The sequence below is a fragment of the Danio rerio genome, chromosome 5 (genome assembly GCF_052040795.2).
Source record: "Danio rerio strain M-AB ecotype USA chromosome 5, GRCz13ab, whole genome shotgun sequence".
In the NCBI taxonomy this organism is placed as follows: Eukaryota; Metazoa; Chordata; class Actinopteri; order Cypriniformes; family Danionidae; genus Danio; species Danio rerio.
In genome coordinates, this window is record NC_141025.1 from 7,687,501 (window position 1) to 7,699,830 (window position 12,330).

General features: G+C 40.3%; 1 protein-coding gene across 7 annotated transcripts in view; it reads left to right on the forward strand.

The window, feature by feature from the left end:
• The window catches only part of smad4b (SMAD family member 4b), a 724,234-nt gene that overhangs the window by 3,481 nt on the left and 708,423 nt on the right, over positions 1 to 12,330 (forward strand). For all 7 annotated transcript variants that reach the window (XR_015490767.1, XR_015490766.1, XR_015490768.1 and 4 more), the window contains exons 2-5: positions 1,302 to 1,651; positions 4,482 to 4,656; positions 5,597 to 5,626; positions 7,781 to 7,993. Coding sequence is in view for 1 of the 7 variants with exons in the window: in XM_087253229.1 (XP_087109355.1) it covers positions 1,412 to 1,651; positions 4,482 to 4,656; positions 5,597 to 5,626; positions 7,781 to 7,993 (658 nt within the window). In the remaining 6 variants the exon portion in view is untranslated. The remainder of the gene's footprint in view (positions 1 to 1,301; positions 1,652 to 4,481; positions 4,657 to 5,596; positions 5,627 to 7,780; positions 7,994 to 12,330) is intronic.

Sequence of the window (12,330 nt, forward strand, 5' to 3'; positions counted from 1 at the left end):
ATATAGTTACTATAGTAGCTTATAGTTACTATAAAATAGACTTGGGTCTATTGGTGTGTGTGCGCCATTGCATGCAAGGTCTCTGTATTTATAACCACCTCAGAGGATATTGAGGGTCGCGAGTCACTGGCATTATCATTTTAGGGGTCACGGGATAAAAAGTTTGGGAGCCCCTGAAGTAACGAACCTTTTTTCGGATACAATTGAGTCGAGCGCTTCACTGCTTCAGAAAGCTTTAGTGATGTGACTATTTGCACCGGGGCGAGGCAGTGGCGCAGTAGGTATTGCTGTCGCCTCACAGCAAGAAGGTCGCTGGTTCGAACCTCAGCTCAGTTGGCGTTTCTGTGTGGAGTTTGCATGTTCTCCCTGCCTTCGCGTGGGTTTCCTCTGGGTGCTCCGGTTTCCCCCAAAGTCCAAAGATATGCGGTACAGGTGAATTGGGTAGGCTAAATTGTCCGTAGTGTACGAGTGTGTGTGTGAATGTGTGTGTGGATGTTTCCCAGAGATGGGTTGCAGCTGGAAGGACATCCGCTGCGTAAAAACTTGCTGGATAAGTTGGTGGTTCATTCCGCTGTGGCAACCCCGGATTAATAAAGGGACTAAGCCGACAAGAGAATGAATGAATGACTATTTGCACCGAAGGTTCGAAGCATGTATCAAAAAAAACGATACATCTCGTAGTGAAGCAGTGTACCAGAGCTTGATTCGTTTTGTCATAATCATGTGATCAGTGACGTCCGAAGCTTCATTTTCGCCTTTACCCACGTGACTGCTTCGCCTTTTGATTCAAAGGTTTAAACACCCTCACGGGTTAACAAAGTGTATAGCAAGAGATTAGGCGTCAATTACATACATTACTACTGTTTCAAAGCACTGCACCGGTCACACACACCAGTAATTCAACTAAAATACAATAGTAATTTATAGTAAAAAGGTTTTGAACCATACTAAAGTGTATTAGCGTATTTTTCACAACCATCTTCAAAGAAAATCACTGCATATCGTAGTATAGTGTTTAACGAAGTGCAGCTGGCGAGTGCGGCCCAAAAGTATCCCTCACATAGCCTCCTCCTCTAGGTCAAGCCATGCTGTTATCTTGGCTTTCTTGATTCCACTGTTGTGCAATACTCTTCTGGAATAAATTGAGAACATTTATAATCAACAAAATTGAAATATAACAGCTAAATAAAGCCAATAGCTGTTGATAGTTCATTAAAACAGCACGATGCACAGTGAAATAATAATGTTCATTAAGTCCTGTTTACAATCTGTGCGTCTTTTCTTTGTTTGTTTTTAATCAGGCCAGTGTGGTGCGCGTCTCGACATCAGGGTGTGAAGACTGAAGCTCGGGAGGATCGAAGGTCTTGGATTTGTTTATTTCTCGCCTGTGGTTGAGTGTAAATCCAGCAGCATGTCCGTCTCCAGCACACCCACCAGTAATGATGCCTGCCTGAGCATCGTCCACAGCCTCATGTGCCATCGGCAGGGTGGAGAGAGCGAGTCCTTCTCCAAACGAGCCATAGAGAGCTTGGTGAAGAAGCTGAAAGAGAAGAAAGATGAGCTGGACTCTTTGATCACTGCCATCACCACAAACGGAGCTCATCCCAGTAAATGCGTGACTATACAGCGCACGCTGGACGGTAGACTGCAGGTCTGTCTGTCTATTAACTGACCATTTTACTGTGTAATGTTAATCGTTTATAGCTTTGTAGAAAATTAAGTTAGTTTTTGAAGTTTTTTTTTGTTGGTATTTTTTTGTTAATAAAAATAACCATGCATTGTGGATGTGACCAAAACGCTGCGAGTTTAAAGTTTACAACATACAAAGTCAGAATTATTAGCCCCCCTTTGAATTTTTTTCTCTTATTTAAATATTTCCCAAATGATGTTTAACAGAGCAAGGAAATTTTCACAGTATGTCTGATAATATTTTTTCTTCTGGAGAAAGTCTTAGCCGGCAGCTAGCTCTCTGCAACTCTCACATGGTCACCCACTGAAGCTAAGAAGGGCTGCGCCCGGTCAGTACCTGGATAGGAGACCACATGGGAAAGCTAGGTTGCTGCCGGAAGTGGTGTTAGTGAGGCCAGCAGGGGGCGCCCAACCTGCGGTCTGTGTGGGTCCTAATGCCCCAGTATAGTGACAGGGACGCCATACTGCTCAGTGAGCGCCGTCTTTCGGATGAGACGTTAAACCGAGGTCCCGACTCTCTGTGGTCGTTAAAAATCCCAGGATGTACTTCGAAAAGAGTAGGGGTTTAACCCCGGCATCCTGGCCAAATCTGCCCACTGGCCTCTGTCCATCATGGCCTCCTAACCATCCCCATATTCCGATTGGCTTCATCACTCTGTCTCCTCTCCACCAATCAGCTGGTGTGTGGTGTGCGGTCTGGTGCAAAATGGCTGCCGTCGCGTCATCCAGGTGGATGCTGCACACTGGTGGTGGATGAGGAGATTCCCCCATTGTGTGTAAAGCGCTTTGAGTGCCCAGAAAAGCGCTATATAAATGTAAGGAATTATTATTATTATTATTATTATTATTTGTTTTATTTCGGCTAGAATTAAAGCAGTTTTTAATTTTTTAAAACCATTTTAAGGACAATATTATTAGCCCCTTTTAGGCAATTTGTTTTTAGTAGTCTACTGAATAAACCATCGTTATACAATAACTTGCCTAATTACCCTAACCTGCCTAGATAACCTAATTAACCTAGTTAAAGGTGCAGTAGGTGATCTGCCAAAATGCTAATCGATTAGCATATTAGCTTTGGACGGCAGGGGAGGGACTGCATTTCAAAGCTACGCCTCCGGAAATTGCGAACGCCCCCACCGCGACACGACAGCAGACAACCCACTAGTTCATGTCATTCCCCAGTTAGACGTGTACATAGTGGTTGGCCCATTGGCGTGCAGGAATTTCATTTATTACAAAGCCACACTTACTAATATTTCAGAGCGAATATTACCTACTATGGTAAACAGTATAGGGAGCGCGTCACAGGCTGTCATTGTTCAGAAATGACCAAATGTGAATATAAAAGCAGATCCAGCTCAGTTAAGCAGACTAGGCAGAATAGCGCTATTTACTGATGTTTTGTTGTTAAACTAAATATAAATCTACATTATCGATGCTGTAAAAGGCCCTTATCAAACCGAAAGTAGTCAAATCAATCTTTCACCGGGAGATTTCAGTGGCAGAACAACAGGTCTGTGCATACTGTAAAACCTATTCACAACCCAGTCTGCATCAGCTCTGCATGAAGCTAAATAGTTTTAAAACAGAACATTACCTGTCTAACAGAAATACTTTGGCCATGGTGTCGTCCTTCCTCCAGCGTGCAAAAATAACTCAGGAGTGATTCAGGAGTTTAAAAAGTTTCAATTCAGAATTTGATTTCGCCACTGTTCATGCCCAGCTAAGCGTGCATGCACGGCGGGCAAGCCCAAATCTGCATTTGCTGACAGACAGATTGAGCCACTTATCGCAATTATGAGAGATGTCGGTTCGACAATATTTAATTTTTTAGTTTTATGCCTTATCCAGAATGTAAAAATACATATAAACACATTTAGATCATTTACTGTAATCATTATTATTAGACTGTGAAGAGACTTTCAGCCAGCACAACAAAAAAATGCTTCTGAACACAATCAGCTACTGCACCTTTAAGCTTCTAAATGTCACTTTGAGCTGTATAGAAGTGTCTTTAAATTTTTCTAGTCAAATATTATTTACTGTCATCATGGCGAAGATAAAATAAATTAGTTATTAGAGATGAGTTATTAAAGCGGTTATGTTTAGAAATGTGTTGAAGAAATCTGTTCTCTGTTAAACAGAAAATGGGGAAAATAAACAGGGGGCGAATAATTCTGACTTCAACTGTGTGAGTATATATACAGTTGAAGTCAGAATTATTAGCCCCCTTCGAATGTTTTTCTTCTTTTTAAAATATTTTCCAAATTATGTTTAACAGAGCAAGAAAATTTACACAGTATGTCTGATAATATTTTGTCTTCTAGAAAAAGTCTTATTTGATTTATTTTGGCTAGAATAAGAGCAGTTATTAATTGTTTAAACACCATTTTAGGGACAAAATTATTAGCCCCTTTAGGCTATTTTTTTCTCCCTAATCTACAGAAAAAACCATCGTTATACAATAACTTGCCAAATTATATTGAAAAAATATCTAGTAAAATATTATTTACTAATATTACTAATATTACTGTCATCATGGCAAAGGTAAAATAAATTATTTATTAGAAATAAGTTATTAAACTGTTATGTTTAGAAATGTGGTGAAGAAATCTGCTCTGCTCAAAACAGAAATTGGGGAAAAATAAACAAGCGGTCTAATAATTCAGGGGGGCAAATAATTCTGACTTCAACTGTATGTATATATATATATATATATATATCTCAAACATTTAAATGGCAGTATAATCTTTTATCAGTTCTCCTGTAAATGCTTTTGATTTGTTTGTCAGGTGGCAGGTCGTAAAGGATTTCCTCATGTCATCTACGCGCGGCTGTGGCGTTGGCCGGACCTGCACAAGAACGAGCTGAAACATGTCAAATACTGCCAGTTTGCCTTTGACCTGAAGTGTGACAATGTTTGTGTAAACCCGTACCATTACGAGAGGGTCGTTTCTCCAAGCATCGGTAAATTGTTTTTTGGTACCTTACTGTGATTAAAAATTTTATTATGCTAAAAATATGTGCAAGGACCTGTGTTTATGTTGTATATTTTAGCATGTTTTGATTTTTCCACGTACGATGCAATCCTGGATTTAACATCTATGTTGATCCAGGATCATAAGTTTTTAATAATTTACATAGCTGTAAATTACTCCCAAACTCAGAGGGGAGTTGTACCAAAGTCCCTTTAAGGCAAGTCATTTCATTCGGCGGCCATCTTTAAAACCCCTCTGGGGCAGTGTGTTTGAATGGGAAAACATACAATTCTCCAAAACTGCTTGCCAAGCTTACGATTGAATTTCATATTAGGAATCACCAATAAAATGAAACCACAACTGTGTCTTTAGTTTAATTTCCAAACATCCAAATCACACAAAATCTGCAGAAACTTATGTCTTGTCCGAGCCCCTCCCCTGAAGTCTCGTCAGTCTATAGCAATTGATGATTGGCTCCTTTACTTGTAGGCGGGACCTTCTTTTCACCATAGAACAGGGGTGTCAAACTCAATTCCTGGAGGGCCGAAGCCCTGCACAGTTTAGTTCCAACCCTGCTCCAACACACTTACCTGTTGGTTTCAAACAAGCCTGAAGGACTCAATTAGTTTGATCAGGTGTGTTTAATTAGGGTTGGAACTAAACTGTGCAGAGCTGCGGCCCTTTTGGAACTGAGTTTGACACCTGTGACCTTGAAGTAGAAGTGCATAAACATAACCGTAAACCTAAACTTAACATTAACTGTTAACATATCCCTAAATTCTGATTGGCTGATTGGAATGTTGTTCCAGGATCAAAATAGATGTTAATCCAGGAACATGTCCTACTTGAGGAAGTCAGGTTGACGGTGTATTTGAGTTTTGTTTGTATAATATTTATTTACATGATTTTCTCCTTTTGTCTTTTGTTAGATCTGTCTGTTCTGACGCTGGGCGGCCCAGGTGAGGGGGATTTTAGTGTTCATTTTCCTTAGCTTTATTAGGTGTGCTAATATTTGTTTTACATTGGTTCGAGCCTCGGCTCAGTTGGCATTTCTATGTGGTGTTTGCAAGTTCTCCCTGCGTTCGCGTGGGTTTCCTCCGGGTGCTCCGGTTTCCCCCGCAGTCCAAAGACATGTGGTACAGGTGAATTGGGTTGGCTGAATTGTCCGTAGTGTATGAGTGTGTATGAGTGTGTATGAGTGTGTATGAGTGTGTATGAGTGTGTATGAGTGTGTATGTGTGTGTATGAGTGTGTATGAGTGTGTATGAGTGTGTATGAGTGTGTATGAGTGTGTATGAGTGTGTGTGTGTGTGTGTGTGTGTGTGTGTGTGTGTGTGTGTGTGTGTGTGTACGCGTGTTTTTGTGACATATCAGGACACAAATCTGTATAATGACATGGGTATGACACAGGTATTACAAAAAGGAGGTGAAATATAAGGACATTGGTGACGTCCTCATTTCTCAAAATGCTTATAAATCCTACAGGATGAGTTTAATCAGAGAGTAAAGCTGCACACACAGTCTCCTGTGATGGTTTGGTTTAGGGGTGGGGTGGGGTGAGGGCAATATAATATACGGTTTGAACAGTATAAAATGAATGGAAACCTATGTAATGTCCCCACTTTTCACAAAAGTGTGTGTGTGTGTGTGTGTGTGTGTGTGTGTGTGTGTGTGTGTGTGTGTGTGTGGATGTTTCCCAGAGATGGGTTGCAGCTGGAAGGGCATCCGCTGCGTAAAAACTTGTTGGATAAGTTGGCGGTTCATTACGCTATGGCGACACCGGATAAATAAAGGGACTAAGCCGACAAGAGAATGAATGAATGAATATTTGTTTTATTCTATAGAAATTCAAGGTCTGAGAACATTTCTTTTAAATATAATGTTTTTTTTTTATTTACAATTGGTTAAAAAATGTTTTAATTTATTGTGATGGAAAATTAGGGCTGTTCTGCCATATATTGATTTCTTAATTTTTTTCTAAAAACATTATTGTGTTGTCTAAAGATGTATTTTGACAAACTGTAATTTAATTTAATTTTAATTTAGGAAGAAATGTCATAATTTTTAACCCTCTCATGCTCAAATTAAGTTTTAGAAAGTTTAAGTTAAGTTTAAATTAAGTTTTTGAGCTGCTGATTCACCCTGCTTTGACTGAACTCTTGAAATTTCTAGTTTATATGATCCTAAAGATCAGGGATCAGTTTGTATTCAGTAAGCAAATCTGTAATGTATTGAGGTCTTTGGCCATTTAGTTATTTATAGAAAAGTAATAATACTTTAAAATCTATTCTGAATGTAACTGGGAGCAAGTGTAAAGACCTGAGGACCGGTGTGATGTGCTCTGATTTTCTGGTTCTGGTCAAAACCCTGGCCGCAGCGTTCTGGATGAGCTGCAACTGTCTGACAGTCTTTTTTGGAAGTCCGATGAGGAATCCATTACAGTAATCCACCCTGCTGCTGATAAAAGCATGAACAAGTTTCTCTAAATCCCCACTGGAAACAAAGCATCTAATTCCTGCAATGTTTTTGAGATGATAATACGCTGATTTACTGACATGACTATTGAAACTCAGATCTGACTCCAGAGTCACACCAAGATTCTTGACCTTATTTGTTTGACCCTTAGAGCCAAGGTACCCATTACCCTTGAGAACCTCATCTCTGTTCCCAAATGCAATGATTTCAGTTTTCTCTTTGTTTAACTGAAGAAAGTTTTGGCACATCCAACTGTTCATTTCATCAATACATTGGCAGAGGGTGTCAATGGAGCGGTAGTCATTAGGCAGTAAGACTTAGTAGATCCGAGTGTCATCAGCATAGCTGTGGTAGAAAATGTGGTTGCTTCTCATTATTTGGCTCAGAGGGACTTATAAAGGTTGAACAGAAGAGGTGCCAGAATTGAGCCTTGTGGGACTCCACATGTCATGGGTGTCCACCTCGACCTATGGTTACCAATACTGACATAGTAACCTCTACCTACAAGGTAAGATCTGAACCATTTGACGACTGTCCCAGACAGCCCAACCCAGTATTCCAGCCTTACAAGAAGTATGTTCAAATAAGTGTGTTGCCCATCACAGATGAGTGAATGTGTTTTTTTTTTGTGTGTGCAGGTCCAAGTGGAGAGCTGATGGTGAAGGAGGAGTTTGAGGGTCAGTCGTCTCATTCCGCAGCTGATGGAGGTCACAGTATTCAAACCATCCAGCACACGGCCACGCCCTCTGCCCCGCCTGACACTTTCAACAGCCCCGTCCTCCTGCCGCCAGCTGACCACACAAGCTCCACCTCCACCTCGGCTTTCAGCGCTATGGCTGCCGGTCCAAACAGTAAGTCATTATTTCATTCTTTTGACAAAAAAAAAAGAGTGGACAGAATGCACTGCCTGGTTGTATGTACACAGTGTATGTCAAGCGATTAGTCACATCCAAAATCAAAGTTCATATTTGAAAAATATATTTGAATATAAATTATGACTTGTATAAGGTCAAAAGCAAAGAAGGTCAAGGTGTTTCAGGATTGGCCAGCCCAGTCACCAGATATGAACATTATTGAGCATGTTTGGGGTAAGATGAAGATGGAGGCATTGATGATGAATCCAAAGAGTCTTGATGAACTCTGGGACTCCTGCAAGAACGCTTTCTTTGCCATTCCAGATGACTTTATTAATCAGTGATTTGCATCATTGCAGAGATGTATGGATGCAGTCCTCCAAGCTCATGATGGAGTCAGACACAATATTCATTCTTTCTCCACTGCAGCAGGACTTTATATTCTATACTGGACATTATTTCTGTTACATGACAAGACTTTTGCCTAAGCAAAGTCAGACCTTACTGTTCTAATGAAATAGGTGAAATCAAGGCATGATCATATTTTATTGTGGTAAAATAAGTGTAATCTAGAGGCCTTTGGCTTTCATATAAGACACTTCTGACGCCCAATGATCAACTAGAAGTCAACTTATTATTTGTTGTTCCCAAAACATGAATAGGCGACAAGACTTTTGTCAGGTAGTGTATTGTTTATTTCCATGAGTATGCTTGCTTGATTGATTGATTTTTTTTGACAGTTTGAACAAAAATATACAAACAAGTCCAGTTAGACTAGTTTATACATATTTTAAAAACTGTCGAGGAAAAAATACACAAAAAAGCCACAGGCTTATTTGCATTATGGTCTTCGACATTCTTAAAAAATGAACAAGCAAATCATAAATGGAGTGCAAACATCATCAGCTCTCAACAAAATCCTCAACTTCAACTGTACAACAACCACTTTTTCAGTGAAGTTTATTTATAAACTTACTTCAAGAGGATCGTGTGCTTATGATTGCTTGCGGCTGGTCCCGCATTATTCAATCTATGATTTACCAATCAGACCATTCCTTTGCCACTATAAATTACCTAAGTTCCATATAACAGCCATCTTCGTTTTGAAGAATCCCCCCTTCCACCCTTACTCCTCATTTCCAAGATGGGTGGCGCGGTGGCCCAGTGGTTAGCACTGTTGCCTCACAGCAAGAATGTCCCTGGTTCTAGTCTTTACCAAGCCAGCGGACGTTTTTGTGCAGAGTTTACACATTCTCCCCGTGTTCACGTGGGTTTCCTCCGGGTTCCTTCCTCCGTTTAAAAACATGCAGCTCAAGTTAATGACTAATCCAAATCAGCACCATAGACATGCTCCTAGAAAGTCGTTATCTCTTAGCAATCACGATCTGTTCATTGGCTACTACAGCAGGAGTGTTCTCGAGATCTACCTGAGCTCAAACTCCCCTCTCGCCTTGCAAATGGGAGGGAGCCCTGGGCTCGAGGATCTTATGAGCTCAGGGCTCTCTCCCAAGACAGCATGCCAAACAAGCTTTATAATCAATCATCAGCTAAGTGTGAACTTTTGAATTTCCCTTAAAACACTCTCAAATTGAATCTCTGTAAAAATCGTAGGCAAAACATTCCAAGCAACAGAGCTAAGCCAAGCAAAGAAATCTTAAATCTATAAGGAGAAATATTCCTGCTACGCACTCTTGTACAATGACAGTGCACCTCAATAACTAAAACTTAATAATTAAGAAATTATTTTGGGACCATTTTCTTTAAAATCACTAATTTTAGAAATGTTACCCTTTTATTAACTTTTAAAAAATTACTTTGACTGTAATGTTCATTATTAAACTATTAAACTGATGGTGGATGAGGAGATTTCCACCTATGTGTAAAGCGCTTTGAGTGCCAAGAAAAGCGCTGTATAAATGTAAGGAATTATTATTATTTTCCCAGAGATGGGTTGCAGCTGGAAGGGCATCTGTTGCTTAAAAACGTGCTGGATAAGTTGGCGGTTCATTTCGCTGTGGTGACCTCGAATTAATAAAGGGACTAAGCCGGAAAGAAAATGAATGAATGAATCAATTAATTATTATTATTATTAAACAAGTAGATTTTTACTCCAATGCTAATATTTACTTTCTTTTTTTTTTTATCGAACATTTTGATTTTGAACAAAGCCCGAGATCCACCCAACAAAATATGTAAAATAAAAAGTAAAAGCTGTAATATTGTAATAATAAGTACAAAATAAGGATTGAAACATAAATGATACAGTCTCTCTCATATTTGACCTATATTGTACAGTTTTTTTTAATGGCTCCATTTATTTTGGCAGTGGGGTATTCCAGGCTGATAATGTCCAGTAGATAGAGCCTCCAAGATAGATCAGTTGGAGCAGATGGGTCCAGTCATAGTTTCAGGATTTTTTTTTTTTTTTGAGTCCTTTTTTGGTTGATGGATAAGGAGAGTGATGAATCGTCCAGCATTAGAAAAAGCAATGAGTTGCATTAGATCTGAGGCCCCGTTTACACTAATAAGTTTAAGTTTGAAAACGCATAAGTTTTGCTACGGTTACACCATCCATTCACACTACGCTGGAGTTTTCGAGCGCCGAAAACAGAGCGTTTTGGAAATGCTGGAGAGGCTGTTTTCATCCTAAAATGCTGCTGCTCCGTCTCAGTGTGGATGGGGCAAAACGGAGACATCTGACAACGGAGGCGGGGCTGCAGACATTCGCCTCTCTGATTGGGGCTTTTCCGCAATATTAAGTAGCCTACACACAGTTCAGTCCTGCATCCTCTCCGTGTAAGTTCAGACTTCGCAAGTTTGACATGGAAAACAGACTCCCGAGGACACATCGGGTAAATCTTCAAAGGGAACAGTGTACTGTATAACCTCATTCACATCACTCTGGCTACATTGTTTCACTTTTTTAACAATAAAATAAAAACATGAAGGAACTGCTATTTTTATTTTGATATTAACAACTTAACAGACAGCAGAAATGTTGAGGTGTTGTGCTTAATATATGAGCGTCATCTTCACTGTATGCGTATTCATAATAAAACGAAGCCTAACATTACTGCCTCCTTTCATTTTCATTGAAATTAAGAAACATGCCCTCTCTTTTGCTGAATATCAGTTTTAATAATCAATAATGACCATTATAAAAGTATAATGTATAATAAGTTTATACATTATCGTAAATAAAGGCAAGCGATCAGTCAATATACAGAATGTACGTGGTTAGATTAATTATTAATTTAGCTTTGCGCTCAGCCAAAACACGTTACCCGAGAGCAAGTAATAGATTCAAGAGGCCAAAGTCGGGGAATATGTTGTTAGAAATAGACAACAAGATGAATTAAATATCACGTTTAGCAAATATAGTGAGATTAGATCCAGCGGGAGATCCTTGATGAATACTTTCATCTAGGTAGATGGGCTGCAGCGCATGCCAGAGAGTGCGTGTGTGGTCACGTGATGTGCGTTTTCAGTGTTTTGGTGTGGACGGAGAGCTGTTCAGAAACGCTGGACGCGGATCGTTTTCATTCTAAAACGCACTAGTGTAAACAGGGCCTGAGTTTCCATTAGTTCTGATAAATGAAGCTGCACAAACTAATTTCGAGAGGAGCACGTGATGTGATTGACTGCAGCTGGCCACTCATCTACACTCTTTAGCCAGCCAATCAGATTGATCCAAACTCACTATAAGTAACCTAGCTAAGAACTACTCCCTTATCTTCGTTTCCCAAAGAAACCCCCCATCCACCCCTTCTCCTCCTTTCCTCTTTTGCCGAGGGGAGCTCTCGAGAACACCTGACCTCGTACTCCCCTCACATGCTATATGGACCTGGCGGGAGCCCTGGGCTCAACTATCTCCGAGCTAAGGGTTCTCTCCCGGGACAGCATGCCAAACCTGCTAACTTACAAACAAGTTGTCAAACAGTATCTAAGGGTGCTTTCACATCTGTAGTTCGCTTCATTCGGTCCGGACCAAGGGTAATACATGATACATTGTTGCATTTTCTGCAGTCTTTGGGTCGCTTTCAAACCACACTGCTGGCTTTGGTCCGAACCAGTTGAAACTACTTATTGATTGGTCAGAATTCACGTGCAGGAAAATGCCAATGAACTCCTGCAGGTAAACAAAACTGGCAGACACAAAATGTCGTTTTTACTCTGGAGGGACGACTGCACTGGCCGATTGTGTCGCTGCTTTAGACAAACTATACATTACAAAAAATGAAGCGCGGCCGCGGCTGGAAAACAGTGTTTAATGCATCACTCGTCTCTTCAGGAGGAGGCGTGAATTAGTTTAGCTAAACTGCGCCATGGTCCTC